General features: G+C 45.2%; 2 protein-coding genes across 4 annotated transcripts in view; both read left to right on the forward strand.

Moving 5' to 3' along the window:
- The window catches only part of clic1 (chloride intracellular channel 1), an 83,238-nt gene that overhangs the window by 7,202 nt on the left and 57,624 nt on the right, over positions 1-18,412 (forward strand). The window lies entirely within an intron of this gene.
- prrc2a (proline-rich coiled-coil 2A) lies at positions 729-18,303 on the forward strand. Of its 3 annotated transcripts, none has more exons than XM_072370542.1 (17): positions 729-848; positions 5,681-5,832; positions 6,830-7,007; positions 7,129-7,225; positions 7,351-7,432; positions 7,994-8,137; positions 8,312-8,553; positions 8,646-8,734; positions 8,944-9,095; positions 9,634-9,736; positions 9,863-10,052; positions 10,250-10,342; positions 10,575-11,115; positions 11,247-11,503; positions 11,645-11,948; positions 12,101-12,329; positions 12,477-18,303. In XM_072370542.1, the coding sequence occupies exons 2-17, from the start codon at positions 5,718-5,720 to the stop codon at positions 15,508-15,510; spliced, it is 5,850 nt and encodes a 1,949-aa protein (XP_072226643.1). In that variant the 5' UTR covers positions 729-848; positions 5,681-5,717; the 3' UTR covers positions 15,511-18,303. The 3 variants fall into 3 exon arrangements, with proteins under 3 accessions (XP_072226643.1, XP_072226642.1, XP_072226644.1); XM_072370541.1 differs by lacking the exon at positions 729-848 and adding an exon at positions 872-1,032; XM_072370543.1 differs by lacking the exons at positions 729-848; positions 10,250-10,342 and adding an exon at positions 873-1,032.

Raw genomic sequence — 18,412 nt, forward strand, 5'->3', positions numbered from 1 at the left:
CTTGAATCAGATCAGTTTTTTTTTTTTTTACAAAACATTAAGTATTACTTGACAACATTTAAAAATATATCAAGAACTTATGGCATGTTGTTATAACAGTTTTTTTTTAAAGGAGCAATTTTCAAATACCACATACGTTTCACTTGACATACGCACATTTTTCCTGCTGAAAATTTGTGTTCCAGCAAGTTTTTCAGTGGTGGAGTTTTAATTTCTTTTCATTCACTGTGAAAACAAATGCAGAACACAAACTCAAATCCTTCTTGCCACTGACTTGAAACAGCAGGGACGAAAACCAACACAAAGGAAGCATTTCACATCAATGCACTCATTACATTTGTCTTTTTTTTCCCTTTAAGACAATTTAAACAAGTCAAATCAGGTTTTTGGAAACTTGAAATTTAGAAGTTGTGCCGCTTGTAGCACCGCAAAAGTACTCCGATTACCTATTTGCCATCCCCTAAATCAGTACTAACAAATAAATATGTAAATTGTAGTCATTAAATACATTTTAAAGTAATCACACCTAAGCTTGGATGACACCATCAAGTGGGTTTCCAAAGATAGATAAGATAAATTTGACCATTTACACTCTATGGATTCGTCCGCAGTCGCTAAATATGTGATAATATCCAAAAAGGGGCTTTGAGTGGGGTTTTTGAATTGAAAATAAAAAAAATAATAACAAGAGTCGCATTTGTCTTTTCCGTAGAGGTCCCAAACGGCTCCCATCTCACGAAATTACCCAGTAGCCGTTGACGGCTCTTTTGGTGACGGATCGAGTCCAGAATCAACGATTTTCTTTTCCCCCTTTTCATTTATTTTTGGGAAAAAGAAAAAGAGTGAAAGTAAGCCGAACACATTCTTTACATACATAGATCCACTCATTTCAAAGTTAGTACGAGTTAGAGCAAAGACCTTTCTGTGTGTGCCTATGCAGGAGGTTGCTTAGCTAGCTGCTAGAAAGCTACGCGGTAGCATAGCTAACCTCATTCTACGATACAACCTCGAGACAAGTCGGGAGAAGACCAGGTCAGTGGCCGGAGAATTTAGCATGTTTTCTGCCAACGCCGAGCGATTGCCTTCTATCGAGCAGGGATTGCCTGTATAGTTGTTGAAATAACAAAATAGACTCACCTGAAGGGATGTATGGTGGTGGAGAAGTCTTATTATTAGGAAAGGATGTCTTGGTTGTTGTTGTTAGCCAACATTATGTGCTCACCTAGCCTGTTAGCCAAACTCGGCTTAGAGTTTAGCTACTTGGATGTTATGCGTTTAAGCATTACATTGCAGTGGATAAACACTGATTTATTTGATTAGTACTCAAACTGGGTTATGTGTGTATTTGCTGTTGAAATATCGATACGGTTCGCTATTTACGATTTAAAGCTTGGATGTTAGCGGATAAGCGTTAGCTAAGTCTGAGGCTAGTCGTGTAGCTTCAGGTAAAACAGTGTAATTTTACGAAACCTTACCGTCAGCTAAAACGGTTACGTTTCAATTGTGTGTTTCAATTCGCTTGCCGGTGTCACTAGTGTCATTAAAAAATTGTGTAGGTAAATAATGGTTCTGTCGTTCGGACTCTGCTTCACAACCGTTTCGTGTTAACGGCTGTGGGCCTGTCTCCGCCATTTTGTTTTGTTCTCTAATAAAATCGTTTATTCGGCTTCGTCCCCTGCCCCTATCCTCTTCATATAAGCGTTATCGCTTGATAAAGATGTGTAGTCGCGATCTTAGCGTGTAAATCAAACCCTGCGGATTTGCGGAGGTGTAAGCTAACGATAGCGCAAGGCGTTGAAAATGCATTATGAAACACCAACGCAGTCCCCCTCCCAACGAGAACACTGGGGCCCTGTGTGTGAACAAGCTAACGGTACTTAGCTCCGCAATACATCTGTAGCCCCCTCTCTGGAAGTTTAGGATTTATTTTAACATCCTTATTACAGTTTTGAGTGTTGTAGGTATCACAATATTTGACCCTAAAATGATTGTCGTCGATGTTTAACTGTAGCTTTGCTGGGCCTCTTTGTGGTGTGTGTTGCTGCAGTGTAGTTGCTGGTCCATGTTAATCCTCATACAACATGTAGTTGACCAGCCATCCCACGACCTAATTTTCTAATCTCATCTGGCTATTGAGGCACGGTGCAATGCTGCTGCTCCGTAATCGCCATGTAAAGCCCTTTTATTTTGGTTGACTTTTTTCCTCCAATGATTTCTGTAGGTGCAGATCAGTGCGCAGCTCAAGGTAGTTGGAGTCATATTTGGGTATTTTATCAGTGTTTATTGTGGTCTCAAAATTTAAGAAAAGTAGTGGTTTACCATATTAGTATTTATAGTATGTAAGTATCTACAACCAAAAGTTAAATAATGGCATTTAACAGAAACTTTAAGTGCAAATTAGCCTCTCTTGAACTGAACTGCATTAAGGCCTATTTTACCACTTAACAAACCAAATAACTTTGGTTGATACACCCTTACATCATTGTATTTCTCTCATACTATTCCGATTGTATCGATTAGAACAAGAGTTAACAATCAAACATGTTGTGATGGCTTTGTTGCTCTGGATGGCCCTCAGATGTGGCTTCATACCTGTCATACCCAGACTTAATCGAAAAGATAGTTTTGTTGATGTTTCCGGTTCTGGGCGTAGTTGTAGGGCACTGCAGAAAAAGTATATATGGTTTTGGTTATCGGATGCTAATCAATTTCCATACAATTGATATCTCTTTGTACGGCCAGATTGTCCTTATCTGCCCCCCTATTAGGTGCCCATTTTGCTGTGAGCGCGTGTTATTTAGTAGTAAAAGAACTACAGTAATCTGCTTTCTCAGAACCCTTAGATTAGTGTGAATTACATGGTTTTGGTGTTTGGTTGGTGCAGTTGTAGTGTGCGGCGTGTTTGGATTATTTTGTCCTATGATGCAACTGTTGCACATGTGCATACTGCAGTGAAACAGTATTTTACAGCCCTCAGCATGACTTATTTTTTATCTTGTTTCCGGTGTGTAGGGAGAGGTTTAATTAAAGTATACTAATGATTAGGGTTTCACATTAACGCTTTCGCTTCTCGATTTTTTTTTTTTTTTAAACACACAGTTCACAAGTTGTCGTGATAAGGATCGTTATAACAAAGAGCTGTCATCTCGGTTCAATCATGGATGATTTAGATAATTCACTACTTAATTTGTTTTATTACGTCTTAAGAAATGTAGCTTAAAGATTTTGGAGGATTCGTTTGATCTCTGGAGTTGTCTTTGTGGGACTTGGGTGAGGGTCAACAGTTTAACTTGCTGGAGGTGGCCAAATGACGCTGAATTGGACAGATGTTGGCGTCGTGCATTTTATTGATGTGCAGTAAAAATTGAGTTCAGTCTAAGGGCCTGGCAGTTGCCATGGAGCCTAAACACTGTCTCAAGGCAAAGGCATGGAAGAATATAATTTATAATGTGTTGCCATAGAAACCGTGGTTCTGCTTTTTGCTTTCTATTGTACTCTGCCGTTTCCAGTGATGAACTGTGTATTAGATTTGCTCACAATAACTGCGTCTATTCTGGAATAATGCTGAATTTGACAGTTCAGCATAATTATGTTGTTATTTAACAGCAACAAAAAAATTGTTATGAGCATCAGGTCAAAAGCTGGCACAGAGTTTGAATTAAATCAGAGAAATGCTGCACAAATGAGGGTGGGGTTTGTCCATCTCAAATTTTAGTCAATCATTCACATAGAAGTCATTATTTGTCCTTCTTTACTAGTTTGTTGACTCTTGTCAGTGTTGAATTAGACATGAGTGCCTTTGACTGCCACATTTTTTGCTGCACATCTGACAAGGGGCTCCCCCTTTTTTTAATTATGCATAAAACCAAACTGTTCCCACAAGTATGCTCTGATGTTTGGCTTTGCAACAACATCCATAATGTTACATCAATGTGTGCTCATTGAAATTCAGTCAGTAAAATGATGAAAGTGAAGCATCTCAAGATAAACAGCTTGTGTCATTAAACCATAGCAGAGATGATCTGGAAATAGTGGTGGAAATATGACATTTATAAAGCTGATTTTGTGTAGGTGGATGGAACGGATTCCACTGATATGCTAAAGGTTTGCAGTCGGTTCAAATACCCGAGACAAACCTATTCTGTAATAATTGTGATGGTAATTTTTTACTTCTTTGTTGGATTTTATTGAATTTAATAGATTACATGATTGAGACGGGACATTGTAAACAATGTGGGTGGAAAACTTATTTTCCATCTATTTAAATTGTTAATGTTAGATGTTATAAACCCAGAATTTGACCAGTTTTCTTAACTTGCTTTCAGGATTACTGGCAAGAGTAAAAAAAAAAAAACCTGTTTAGAAATTGATTTTGATTAATTTTCCGTGTTTGCTTCTTTGGTTTTCAGGTTTTATGAAAAAGGAGGAATATTTTTTATCATAGAAAGACTGTTTTCATTGAGAAAGCTTCAGAAAATGACTGCTGACAGGCATTTATTCTCACCAAGTGACCGATATAAAAGTGGTGTTACTGCAAACTTTTGAGTTTCACTGCACCACCATCTTTTTTTGTGGGGGCAGTGCAGCTAAGCTTTACAGCTAGATGCATCAGTGTGATTTGGAAGTAGCCCCCCCAACTCATCTCATATCTTAGGAAACATAAGGACGTTGCATAGATTGGTGTGTGTGCGCGCACTTGTTTGTGACAAAGTTCATGCAAGCCTGTCATCATCATCATCATAACAACACTGAGAGGGAATATTTCTACCTGTTTCTGGGTAGTAAGCTACCTCTTGTATCTCAAAGGCTTTTCTGAGCCATTCAGATCTTCATTTTACTTTATATTCCCGAATTCATGCTTATTATAAGATGTGGAAATGAGCAGATTCACTGATTTTTGAAAAGAAAAAGACCTTCTCCTTGTGACGTAAAATGTTGTGTGTGTCTTGTATTTCATGTTTTCTGCTCCCTGTGTGGCCCGACATCAGTCTGAAAACTAGTTTGTCAACTTGACCATAAACATAAACACTTGTTCAGAGATACAACAGCATGAACTGTGTGAGGGCAGATGGACTGAGGTCTTTCTGTCTGTCTGCAGGATTTTAAAACAAGGAATCAACTAATATTAAACTTCATTGCATCTGACCACATTGTAAAAGAAGAGCTGTCGTTCACTACATCTTTGGGTTCACAGTTAGTTGTTTGAAAAAGTTCAAGTGAAGCTAACTCTCAGAAATTACACCTTTACAGCTGATTTGCAAGTGATGCCGAATATATTAGTGTTAAGTGATTAATTTGTGTCAGAAATGTTTGACGATAATAGTTTTCCTCTTTATAAAACCAAACAACTAACGTGTCAGTAATGGAGTGGAGGTGGAAACAATATTTAAATGTTGTTTTAAAATCTATTTTTTTGCTCACAAAGTCTTTAGTTAGTTTTAAAAGGGAAATGTTAGCCTGGAGCCCTGAACTGTGGAAAGTGATGCTGCCGTACCTGAATTTATATACAAGACCAAACAAATGCAACCGACAGAATCATCACTGCAGTCAAACCCTATGTGGAGTATTTCGATTTGTGTTGTTATTATCAGTGCTTGGGCACTCATCACTTTTCATTCTCACTTTCTCCTCATGCCTGGTGTCAAATCGCTGTCTCTTTCTCCTTCTCTTTCTCCCCCAGTCTCAGGGCTCACCATACTCAATGAGCGGACAGCGCAATGTCAGAGCGCTCTGGGCAAACTGCAAAGGGGAAGGAAGGCAAAACCAAGTATGCGTCTCTCAACCTGTTTGATACATACAAAGGAAAGAGCCTTGAAACACAAAAGCCTGTTGGTGAGTGTTTACATTGTCATGACTAATATTTAAAACATATACAAGTTTGTGATGTGATAGAAGTTTTTCTTCCGATGCAGGGCTACTTTTTATATTCTGTTAGATGCTGATTTGTCCCTTGCATGTATAGCTTGCTGCCCTTCCACAGTTGAATTTACCCTTTGGTGTTGTGATTAAAATTGCCAGACAACACTGTGCTCATTCAGGAAGTGCTGCTACAGTGATGCATTTATTTTGCTGATAGCACTGTTGCTGATTTCCAATATAGCTACCCCATTTCATCCTTAAGTTTAGCTGATATTGTTAACATTATTCAGGGATAGTTTTTATTAATTAGTATTTACACCTGTCTATTTAAAATCCGAGTAAAAATACACAATCCATTTGAGTGTTTTACAAGTTTGGAGAAATTATAAAGGAACGGTGAGGCCTCGAGGGTGAATGGCTCCTGAACATTGACATGTCAGCTGAGCCTTGAAGCCACTGAGCCTGACCTGACACAGAGGCTCACTTGTGGATGCTGTTTGACTGCTATGCCCAGTTATCCCCAGTTTATGTTTTATTCAGAGGCTCCCCATTAGCTCCAAGCAGCTGTCCTCGTTCCCAAACTGCAGACTACCCCACAAACACACACACACACACAGTCTATGCACTACTGTGTTTTCACAAAGCCTGAAGGAACAAATCAGGGATTGATATTCAAAACCACTTCACTTTCAGAATTAGGTTTTTTTTATTATTATTCTCCTGAGATCCATGTCCTGATACTTTGATCTGGCATCTTTTTTTTAAATTTATATCTATCGGTGTTATCAGACCAAAACTCCCAGGCTTGTAACCGTTTAGGTCTTTAGCATTTTAATTGCATATTCAGCTCAGCAAGCAGCAGACTTCCATCTCTGTCATTGGGGTGTTCATTATACCCTGTAGATTTGGCTGATATCAAGTTTCAGTGGTCCATCTCTGCTAATGACCTGCTTTCTTCTCCCTACATCAGTTCCCCCCCGCCATGGCCTACAGTCTCTTGGTAAAGTTGCCTCCGCGCGGCGTATGCCACCCCCTGCCAACCTGCCCAGTCTGAAGGCAGAGAACAAAGGCAACGATCCCAACGTCTCGCTCGTTCCCAAAGACGGCACAGGATGGGCAAGCAAACAGGAACAAGCAGACCCAAAGAGGTAATTCACTGTTCAAACAAAAGAAGATGAAGTTAAATGTTGCAGTGTCACTCTAAGAAGTAGTTTTAACCTGTTTATTCTGGTTTGCTCATATCTTTGGTGCCTTGTGTGTGTTTTTCAGTACCGATGCATTGTCAGCACCGCAGCCGGAATCGCAGCAGCCTGTGGCTTCACAGATACCTGCACCGACCCACCCGAGAACCCCGCCAGCTTCAGAGGTATGGACATCCTTTCTGATGTTAAAGCAAGATTAGATTCTCTCTAAATAATGCGCTGGAAGATTTAAAGCAGTCATAGTTGACATACATCATGTGGTATTTGTCTTTGTGTGCATCTTTGTCAGGCTCTGGCCCCAACTTCAACCCAGGCCGTAGGGGCAAGGTCCTGGGCGCAGGCCAGTGTTACACATGGAACACAAGGGGATGGTGAGTCCTACTGTGGCTGCACCTTGATCCAGTGTGTTTGCATTAAGCAGGGAGAGGCTGGTCTACTCTTTGTGTGTGTTTGTGAAAGTGCAGAATCAAAGCGTGGCTTTACAGAAGTACATTTCACCTCTTTGGATGGTAAATGGACTGTACTTGTATAGCGCTTTTCTTGTCTAACTGACCACTCAAAGCGCTTCTAACACTACATGCTACATTCACCCATTCACACACAGTCATACAGCACATCTTAGTCTATATCAAACTATGTGCTTCCTAGTCATTCACACACATTCATACACTGATGGATGCATCGGTAGGCAACGCGGGGTTCGGTGTCTTGCCCAGGGACGCTTCAACATGTGGCCTGGGGAAGCCGGAGTTGAACCACTGACCTTCCGTTCGGTGGACGACTCCTCCTGTGCTACAGATATAAAAGATACAAATATTTGAGTGGGTTGTCACATATATCTGGGCAGATGTTAACGTACGTGGGAGACCCGGCCAGGTATTATTAACATCCCAGGTGTGGGAAAACTTACTGTTTGTTTCTCCTTTTTGCAGGTGGAAAGGGATCAAACCTACCGTCGCCATTCTCTCGCGAGGAATTTCCCACCCTGCAGGCGGCTGGCGACCAGGACAAAGTTGGCAGAGAACAGGCCACTGCAGATCAGTGGTATGGGCCCGGACCAAGCCTCCGCCCCCAGAGTGAGTGATTCTCACTTAATCTCTAACTATTGATCAGCCAAGTCATTTAATTAAGTCCAAGATCTCCCACAAAACCTCCCCACATACCTTCTTTTTTTTTATTTTTTTTAAGTCAATTATGAGGAAATAATGACTGGCATCGTGATTGACTGCTCTGTCCTCTTCTTTCCTTAGACGTTACAAGCTGGCGGGATGGTGGGGGCCGCGCTCTGGCGCCCACCCTGCCTGGGGAGGGGGCAGCGGAGGATGGCACTGGTGGTCCTCTGGTAATGGATGGGGCAGCTGGGGTCGCCCTTCCAAATTCCCAGACCCACGGGCCACCTAGGAATTCTCCTGCAGGCAGCCCCGCCTTGCCCCTGCCCCAGCCCCCTGTGGGGCCTGGGTTTCCTGCCTATCGAGGGATCATGCCTCCCTTTGTAAGGTTAATTTTAATTTCCTCTCACATTTTTTTGTTGAATACATCTCTGTTTAATGTGTTTGTTTTTTTGTTTTTTTTTCCCCTCCTTAGATGTATCCTCCCTATCTGCCGTTCCCGGCCCCATATGGCCCTCAAGGGCCCTACAGGTACCCGCCACCTGGGGAAGGGCCTCCTCCAAGGTATCTTTTCATGTGAAAATCACTTTCCACCTTGTAATGTTTTTTTTAAATCTTTTCTTTGTTAAGGTAAACAAGGATAAGGTAGTAAAATTAAATGGCATATGATTGAAATTTGTATCATGGCTTACAGCGTAATTTAACTTAATTTCACAGTTTTTTCTCTGTATTTTTACCAACTCGCTTACAAAGAATCTCCTCCATTCTTTCAGATTCTCTCGTGGACCGGGTGGTCCTGACAGCCGGCCACAGGGCGGTCCACGTGATTCAGGTGGAGAGGTTGTGAAACGACCCTCTATCCTTAAACAGGATGACCTGAAGGAGCTAGATGAGCTGGATCATGATGGAGACGAGGGCTGGGCAGGTACAAAAAAAGACCCATTCACATATGAACGTCTATTGTATGAATTGGAAGTGATTATGGTTATGGTTGGTATGGTTATTATGGTTGGTAAAATCTTGTTTTCCCTCCTTTAAGGATGACCATAGGATGTATAAACTGACATCTAATGGCAGACTTTCTTTATCCTGTAAATTTCATACCTCTTCAACACTTCACTCACTTTAAAGCCAGTGTGAAGAGCTGAGAGTGACCAGCTCCATTAATATTTCACATCAAAGCATCACAGTGCATTACACGCTGATTTGGGCTATTTAATGATTAAGGAGGTGATGATACAGTAGTTGTGGGTGAGATTAATGCTTTGCAGTTGTTGCTGCGTATCACATTTCCTGCCGATCTAAGCAAAGTGGTTCAAGTTGCTCGAAGTTGCTCAATGAAGGGAGGAGGTCGGAGAAGAGTGGATGATCAGTTTCATCAGTGATGAATGATGACAAATGTTAAAATTCTGTCAGTGGATGCTGGGATTCTGATGTCCTTTGTGTTGTTTCTGTGTGAACAGGGGCTCATGAGGAGATCGATTACTCCGCTAAATTGAAGTTCAGTGATGATGAAGGAGATGAAGAGGGAGACGAGGACAGAACTGAGAGCAAGAATGACTTGCGGTGTGTGAGCACAAGGATTTATTGTGTGACTAAGTTCATAATATCCCAATGCTGCTTGTAGACAGAGATGTGACCAGACTGTAGAATCTGTATTATGATTTTTTTTTTTTATCGTCTTGCCTTCAGTGAGCAGCAGAGGTCCCAGGATGCTCCTACTGCAGCCGCTCACCCTCGAGCTTCGGACAGCGGCACAGACACCAATCACACGCCTCCCTCAAATGCTGACAATGGCCCCCAACCCCCCTCCAGCAAGCCAGGATGGGCCGAGGAGGGAGGCAGTGGTTGGGGAAGCCAGGGAGCACCATCCACCTACCAGGTGGGACAAACAGTAACAGCAAAGAGTTGCCCTGTGGCGTCATACTTCAGCTATGAAAAGTTGTACCCAAATGTACAACCCTGGGAAGTTTATTTTTCAAACAGACATATCTGTGGGCAAAGATGTTTTAGTTTTGTCTGTTTGTCAGTGTAGATTATTGTGGTGGACCATGGCTAACCGTGTCTGCCTGTATACAGGGGCGCAGGTCTGGATTGGGTGGTCCCAGGGAGCAGTCCTCCCCCCCACCTGGGCCGCTCCTTGGACAAGGGCCCTACTCCTTTTACCGACAGGTAGACATCCAGACAGGGCCTCATAGACGAATCATTTCTCTCATAACCCCATCCACCGCCCGCTGGTCTTATTGCCGAGTCATCTTTAGTTTTAAGTTCGCGTTTTCCGTCTTTGAGTTTTATAATCGTTTATGAAATCATTCACAGAACATATATTAAGAGATTACAGCACTGTCACTTAAAGGATTTTAAACCTGCTTCATTGAAGATCGATTATGTTCTACCACTCCAGGAACGGTCACACAACCAGGGTCCATCTCTTGGCCCGGGTAAACCTGCTCCTGCCCAGCATCAACCGGCAGCAGGTGGTCCTACGCCCCCTCCTCAGCCTGGCCTGCAGGTCCAAGGGGCCCAGGGAGAAGATGAGGATGAGACTTGGCGACAACGCCGAAAGCAGTCATCCACTGAGATATCTGCAGCTGTGGAGCGAGCTCGTCGTCGCCGTGAGGAGGAAGAACGTAGGATGGAGGAGGAGAGACGAGCGGCCTGCGCTGAGAAGCTGAAGAGGCTGGATGAGAAGCAGCAGCAACAGGGTAGCAGCACAGGAGGTGGAGGCGGCAGTAAGACCCCAAGCCTTGATGGAAACTCTGCAGCTCCTACTGCAGGCAGCCCTAGTCCATCTCTCTCAGCTTCCTCCCCAAACATCAGCCAACCCCCCTCTCCTTGTGTGGACCATGAAGAGCCTCCAGTTCTAGCGGTCCAGCCAGGGCCCAGTTCTGGAACAAATGACCGTCAGCGAGCTAGCAGCAACAGCAGCTACGACTCCAGTGCCGGTGAGATTTCCCATCTGTAAATGATAAAGAAAAAACTGTGTTTGTGTTTTCTTCTTCAAATAACCTCTTAAATAAATTTTCCAGCTTGTGATTTGAGCACCTGATTCAGCCATGCAATGTTTTATGTTTAGATGCCCAACAGTGTTCCCAGCCGGCTGTGTCACAGCCACAGCAGCCCCCGCTGGATGTACCTTTACCAGGGGAGAGCAAAGAAGAGGCCATGAGCAGTCCACACATTCGTGCACCAAGTGGAGGTGACAGAGGAGTCGACGTAGTGAAGATTGACAATATTGGTGGTGGAGTAGGTCGTCAAGCCAGTGGTCCTCCTGGCCAGGGTTATTCAAAGTACCAGAAGTCTCTTCCGCCTCGCTTTCAAAGACAGCAGCAGGTTTGGATTTAGACTGTCAGCAATTGTAACTGCTTAATTTCTCATACTACATGTCTTTATGCTCGCATGCCTACATGTTCCTGCTCTAAAACATTCTAAATGCTGAATTTCTCTGATTCACAATTGGTTTTTTTTTTTCAGGAGCAGCTCCTGAAGCAGCAGCAGCAGCAGTGGCAGCAACAGCAGCAACACAGCCAAGCTTCACAAAGTCAGCTGTCCCCGCAGCCTCAGGCTCCTCAAGGCCCATCACCGGGCTCAACACCACAACCAGGGCCTGGACCAAAGCAGGGTGGACCCTTGTATCAACCCAGCAATATGGTTCGCCCTCCACCTCTTCCAATGAATTTTGACCCACGTTGGATGATGATGCCCTACATGGACCCTCGCATGATGCAGGGTCGCCCTCCACCCATGGATTACTATTCAGCTGGGATGCACCCATCTGGTGAGTGGATGTGGCATCATCATATAAAATGAATTAAATACAATACTGCCTTTACTATGGGACATAGGTCAGGTATTAATGTATGTTGGGACATTGATTTTATTTGATAAAATGTTTTTGTGTTGTTGTTTAAACCTATTTAACTTTTACAGGACTCATTGGGCGTGAGCGATCTGATTCAGGTGGATCTGGTTCAGACCCCTTTGACAGGCAGCAGCAGCAGCAGCATCCAGGACACCCACACCGTGGGACCCCCCCTATGGATCCTAAGCTGGCCTGGGGGCCAGAGGTATTCCCTGGCGGAGGGGAGAACCGTGGTCTAACCTCTCCCCTGAGACAGAAGCAAGCGTTGGAGGATGATGATGTGGCAAAGGGACCCAGGTATTTATACTGAAGTCAATTTGTTGTTGGTCAAGGTTTTATTATTTTATTGTGTCCTGCTTTTATACTTGATATGGCATCTTATCCTTTCAATTTAACAATGTATTAAGTTTGTATTCTGTTTTCTGTGAATCTTCTTCGTCTTAGGAGTGATACTCCTCCACACCGCATGCGTGAGGGTGGATTGGGACCCATCCAGCAGCCCAACACCTCGTCAGGGACATCCAGTCAAACTCCTCCACCAGTTGGCCCTCAAGTGGGTGCCCAGGCAGGAAGCCACCATCCTCATCACTACATAGGTGGGCGAAGCAACTACAGCAACTTTCCTGATCAGGGTGCGAGGATGCCTCCCCACCAGCAGCATCAGAGGGCGGATGAGAGGGGAAACCAGCCACACAACTTTACCCACCAGGATGAAGGGCCTTCCCGAGGATCTCAGCAGGGCCAGATATGGGGAGCCCCACATCCTCACTATGACCGTAATGGCCGAGCAGACCTCCCCCCTGTGGAGGGCAACTCTCATCACCACCACCATCACAGCCACCACCCTCAGCAACCCCACTTCCCGGTCCACCCCCATAAGGCAGAAAACAATCGGGACAGGGTTGGTGATGCCCAAACTAAGAAGACTGACTCTTCTCCCCCTCTCCATCAACCTTCTTTGTCATCCTCCTGCTCTTCTTCCTCCTCTTCCTCTGCCAGGGAGGACGGGAGTGTCAAAGTGGCTCAGCATCACCACCCACCACAGCGGGAGGGTGAAACTGGCATCAGCCACAGTGGTAATGCCAGTAACAGCCATGTGAAACAGGAGAAGACGGGCTCAGCACATGCGCCTCATTCCACCATCACCTCCAGCCCACCATCTTCTCAACATGGTGGCCATAATCAGCCTCAGCAGCATCCCCATCCTAAATCGAACCAAAGAGGAGGGCGGGAGCACAAGACAGAGACCCAATGGGGCCCACGGCCTGGAAGCAGCAGCATGGGTGGGGGGTCCTCTCATGGTAGAAGGGCCAACAATGCAGGAGGTGGGAACAACTCCCGTGGAGGAGAGGACTCCTCCAGTGCTGCATCAGACCACAAACTCTCCAACCAGACAGGAGGCAACAATCCCAACAGGCGGGCTGGTCCAATTAAGAAGCCAATGCTGAAGGAAATGAGGAGAGATGGAGGGGAAGCTGATGGAGGGGAAAAAACAGGTGTAGGCTTTGGAAAAGATAAAGAGCAAGATGGTGGTCAGCTCACCTCCATGAAGCAGGAAGCTTCCTCTGTCTCCCAGAACACTTCAGCTCCATCTAAAGATGAGCCAGCCCACGGAGCCAAACCCAGGAATGGAGGAAAAGATCGATCCTCAGGTGGAGCTGGGGGAGGGTCAGGTAGAGGGCCCAAAGATGTAGACACGTCTACATCAGGATTTGCAGGACCCTCCACCAGGAAAGACAGAGATCGCTCCTTTGAAAGAGGGGGCGGCAGCTCCCACCACGGAGTCCCTGCCAAAGGCAGTCGAGTGAGTCGAGGACGAGGGGGAGAATTCTATGGGCGTGGCCGTGGTTACCGGGGAAGCTACACGGCCAGTGCTGGACCCGCCGTTAGCAGCCGGGGCAGAATGGGTGGTCGGAGTGGTAGAGACTACCGCTCAACAGTCGGCAGTGGCCACCACCAAGAATCCAAGGGTGAAGGAGGTGGTGGTCGGCATGGTCAGGATCGCTCTCAGCATAACCCTGCCAGAGCCAGAAACCGCAGTGAAACTCGTAGCGAGGGCTCAGAGTATGAAGAAATTCCCAAAAGAAGAAGAGAGCGAGGCTCGGAGACTGGTAGTGAGAGTGGTGCAAGCGACATCGGTCACTCAGACAAAGAAGACAACCAAAAGCCCAACACCAAGAATGGTTCTGGTAATGTCAGCGCTCCAGGAAACGTTTCATCTGCACCACCCAGAGGTTCCCAGGCTCGCGTCTTCACCCCGAGGGGTGTACCCTCCAGAAGGGGCAGGGGTGGAGGTGGTGGTGGAGGAGGAAATATCTACAGAAGTGGTGGGAACATTGGAGGTACGGCTGGGGGTCACCGGGTTGGACCCAACTCAGGTTCTCACAGCGGTTCGTCCAAGTCTTCAGCTTCAGGCAGGAAACAGCAAGGTCAACCACATACTTCTGGCCCCAAAGAATTCGGTCGTGGAGGAAATGCAGGAGAAAAGAAGGACAAGGTCGCTGATGGAGGTCAAGCTCAGAATCAGGGGACCTGCCCCCCTCAGCCCTCTTTACCTGCCGCAGCTCCTGCTGCTCTTGGTTCTTCTGAAAATGGAGGCGTCCTAACCCACCAAGCTTCAACCAATCCTGCACCAAACTCCGGCGGGCCGAACGCTCCTCCTCCTCCTCCCACCAACCGTGGGTTTGAGAGACCCCCTAGACGTCGGCGTCATGGGCGTTCTCAGCACCAGCAGGACAAGCCACCCCGTTTCCGAAGACTGAAGGAGCGAGAGAATGCTGCACGCATCAACGGCGGAGTTGGAGTCATCGGGGGCGGAAGGCCATCGTCTCCTTCCCTAAATTCAGTTCAGGACAGTAATGGAGCACCAATCTCTGCTCCCATTACAGGAAATGCCCAAAATGCAAACCACAGCGCCACACTAACAACCAACAGTAACAGTGGTGGTGGGCATCTTAACAATGCCAACAGCCACCACCATCACCACTACAACCAGGGCACTGCTGGTCCAACTCACCCCCAACACCACCACAACCACGGAGCAAAGTCTCCTGACTTCACCAACCAGAACTCAGACCAGGCCAACGAGGAGTGGGAAACCGCCTCTGAGAGTAGCGACTTCACAGAGTTCAGAGACAGGGAGGGAGGAGGAGGAGGAGGCAAACCCTATGCCTCCCACCATCACCACCACCTGGGAAGGGGAGGGGGCGGGGGCGGTGGTGGAGGCCTGGTTGAGCGTGAGATGATGGGTAAAGAGCCCTCGGCCAATAAAAGAAGCTTCTCGAGCCAGCGTCCCGGTATGGAGCGACAGAACCGGAGGGTCAATGTTGGAGGAGGAGGAGGAGGAGGCGGCGGAGGCGGAGGCAGAGGTCCGCGCGGCCCACCTGGTGGTGGCGGCGGCGGAGGCGGGCCTGGCAATGGAGGTGGCAACCGAGGGGAGAAGCGTGGCAACTGGCCCTCACCGAAAAATAGGAAGTGATGGAGGATAAACATTTTAGATGAACCCCACCCACATTAAACCCCACCCTTTACATCTTAATCCCTTTTGATTGTTATTTCATGACTTATCTGTTGGCATCTTTAACACATTAGTGCATTGTACAGTATATGGAGATGGTATTCACTTTAACTGCCCCCACCCCAGTCACCTCTGTCCCTTTTGCATCATTATACTATCTACCGTCCGTTATCGAACATTTCTCAGTTTGTTCTGTCTTGCTCTATCCGTTCCCCCCCCCCCTCCCAATCCCCCAATCCGCCTCCTGTTTTTTTGTTTTTTAACTCTTCCTTCAACAAACTCACCCCGGTTGGATTTGACAAGCATGTGGTTGTGGAATGAAGGTGCACGTTGTTTTTGACAGAAGACATTCACACAACGCCCCACACACACTCACATAAACAAGCACAAATACGACATCCTGGAAAAACACGCAGACACGTACAGAATGGAAAAAAAATGTGGGCTTAAATTGGCATAAAGCGTTTGAATTGGGCTAACTTTTATATTTGTGTACATGTGTATATTTCTACCACATTTTGACCTTGGGTGGTGTTCAGTAGTGCAGTTCTGCATTGCTTCTCCTCGCGGGGAAAGAGTGCAGCGTCACCTTTTAACGAGAACATCGCACCATGAGACGTTTTCTTTCTCGTATGTGTGCGTGTGTGTATTTTTTGTGTATCGTTTCAGTTGAGTTTCAGCCCCTGTAAATCTGCAAACGTCGGGGATGTGTGCGTGTTGTTTTTCTTTCTTTCTTTTTTTTCTACAAAGCAGGTCATTAAACACCTTTTTACTAAGTTCCCCCACTTCCTCCTCGTTGGTCTCCTGCAGAGTGTCTGGTTATTGTGAGAAGACCTGTTGAAGTACTACTGCTCACTGCTCACCTACACTTGCATTGATTTGTCTTTATTGTCAGTGTTTTTTGCTGCTTTTTCAGATAGAAGGTGTGAATTTTTCTTCTTTTTTTTTTTTCCTTCTCCAAATTGTCGACCTGTTCTGACATTTCATTAGGTATTGGTTGCTCCTTTTGTAGGAATTAAGGCTTTTCTGGCCTCACCGTAGCATCCTCCCTACCTGCAGGACTTCTGCACTCTGCAAAAATCCCCGAGGACAATAGTTTTACTCTCTTGTGAGTGTTGTTTACCCCATGAAGACTGTATTGATAGCGTGATGGCTTTATTTTAACAACCATTGTTTCCTCAATGACCTCCATTTGTTTTGTTTTTTTTTCCTCCCTCAAATTTGAGTACCGGGCGACCTTGTTGGGAAGAAAATGAGTTTGATGAAAATGCAGGTCATGATATAACAAAACGTTTGACTTTCATGAAATTGTTTATGCTTCAGTAGGTAATTGACTATGTTCTAATAAGCACTCCCTGTAGTAAAGCAAACATCCATGGTTGCTGTTTATTTTCTTTGTGTTAAATGTTTTTGGGCAAGTTACATGTGCTGCAACACAAGAGCTACTCTGTCTGGGCCCAGAGTACAGATCCAGTGTTGTACTAATGCACCCCCCCCCACCCACCCACCACCACACACACACCTCGGCTGTCACGTGGGGCACGTCGCACTCTCTGTGCTCTCGCGGAGACTCTTCGCACCATGGAAGACTCGTAGTCTGAGGAAGCGTTTCTCAGAGCGCGCTGATGGCGGTTTCTGTGCGAGGTGGCAACCCAGGAGCCCGGGCGAATTGATTCAGGACAACGCTGCCGAGGTGATGTCGCTTCATCTCCTGCAGCTCACACGGTTTCTGAGATTTTACTTGCGACAAATAATGCTGAGATGGAGCGAGGAAAAATATTGGATGGAGTAGGATTCCACTCTTAAGCGTAGTTCGTATCACACACATAAAGAGACCTAAAATGACTGGAGGTGAACTAAATTGACTCATCTGCATCAATTCTGTCACTGCTGTAAGTTGGGGTTTTTTTGTTTGTTTACTGACAACAGTTTGAAGATTGTCTCTGGGATGTTGTGAGTAGGGCATTCGATGACTTGTGTATGTGTGTGCTTGTGTGGATGTGTGCGTTTTCCGGTGTCTGTGTAATAACTCGGGGAAGGGGTGGGGGACCAGAGGGTTTTACATGAATGGCAAGCACTTTCTGCCTTGTTTGCCCACGTGTAATGAATTAACCGATATAATTAAGACAATTCTACTGTTTCTTAAATACATCCACGTGTATACATTCAGATGTGTGTATATGTTCAGCATCCAAATGAAGAGCCGCTGCGGTGGAGAACTTCACTTCGTTGTGTAATTTAAGCGTACATTCTTCGGCAGGCAAGTGAAGTTGGACATATTTTATTTTCACGATGACTTCTTAGCATGAACACACCCACGGGTGCAGCTTGCATTGCCTGTGACTGGTTTCTACATTTGATAGCTGTACACTTAACACTGGCTCAAAGAGTCCTTCATCCCTCCTTCATGTTGATGTGCGCATTATTGTATGTACCCATGTTAAAAGAAAAACGGAAGTAGTGTAATTCCAGCAAAGGATCTCAAAGATTGTATTATGTTTCCAGCATTACCGAGGTACCTGGAGTGGTTCAAACTGTTTTTAGCATTTATGGTTTTAGTAATGGAACCATAATATACACACATGTATGTATATTGGTATGTATCTAAGTTTTGTCTACCCCAACTTACATTCCCACAAACAAATGTTGCCATTTTTAGTTCAAGGGAGCAATGTACAAGCAGAGAAGTGTCTTATTATAATAAAGTTATACAGAGAAGGCAAAGTTAAATAAACTACTTTTGATTTAATGGAACCTATTATTGCATGTCTCTGTTTTTTGTTTTGAGTGGAATATTTAGAGGAAGGACTTTTTTATTTTCTGCACATGCACACAACAAAGCTGGAAAAGCACAACTTTGATA

Source organism: Leuresthes tenuis, unplaced genomic scaffold (assembly GCF_036924035.1).
Source record: "Leuresthes tenuis unplaced genomic scaffold, fLeuTen1.0.hap1 SCAF_18, whole genome shotgun sequence".
NCBI lineage: Eukaryota > Metazoa > Chordata > Actinopteri > Atheriniformes > Atherinopsidae > Leuresthes > Leuresthes tenuis.

Excerpts from the sequence above, each read along its gene's own strand:
- prrc2a (XM_072370542.1), top strand. The coding sequence starts at position 5,718 with ATGTCAGAGCGCTCTGGGCAAACTGCAAAGGGGAAGGAAGGCAAAACC. Across the intron at positions 5,833-6,829 it reads TGAAACACAAAAGCCTGTTG|TTCCCCCCCGCCATGGCCTA; the intron begins GTGAGTGTTTAC and ends TCCCTACATCAG. Across the intron at positions 10,053-10,249 it reads GAGCACCATCCACCTACCAG|GGGCGCAGGTCTGGATTGGG; the intron begins GTGGGACAAACA and ends GCCTGTATACAG.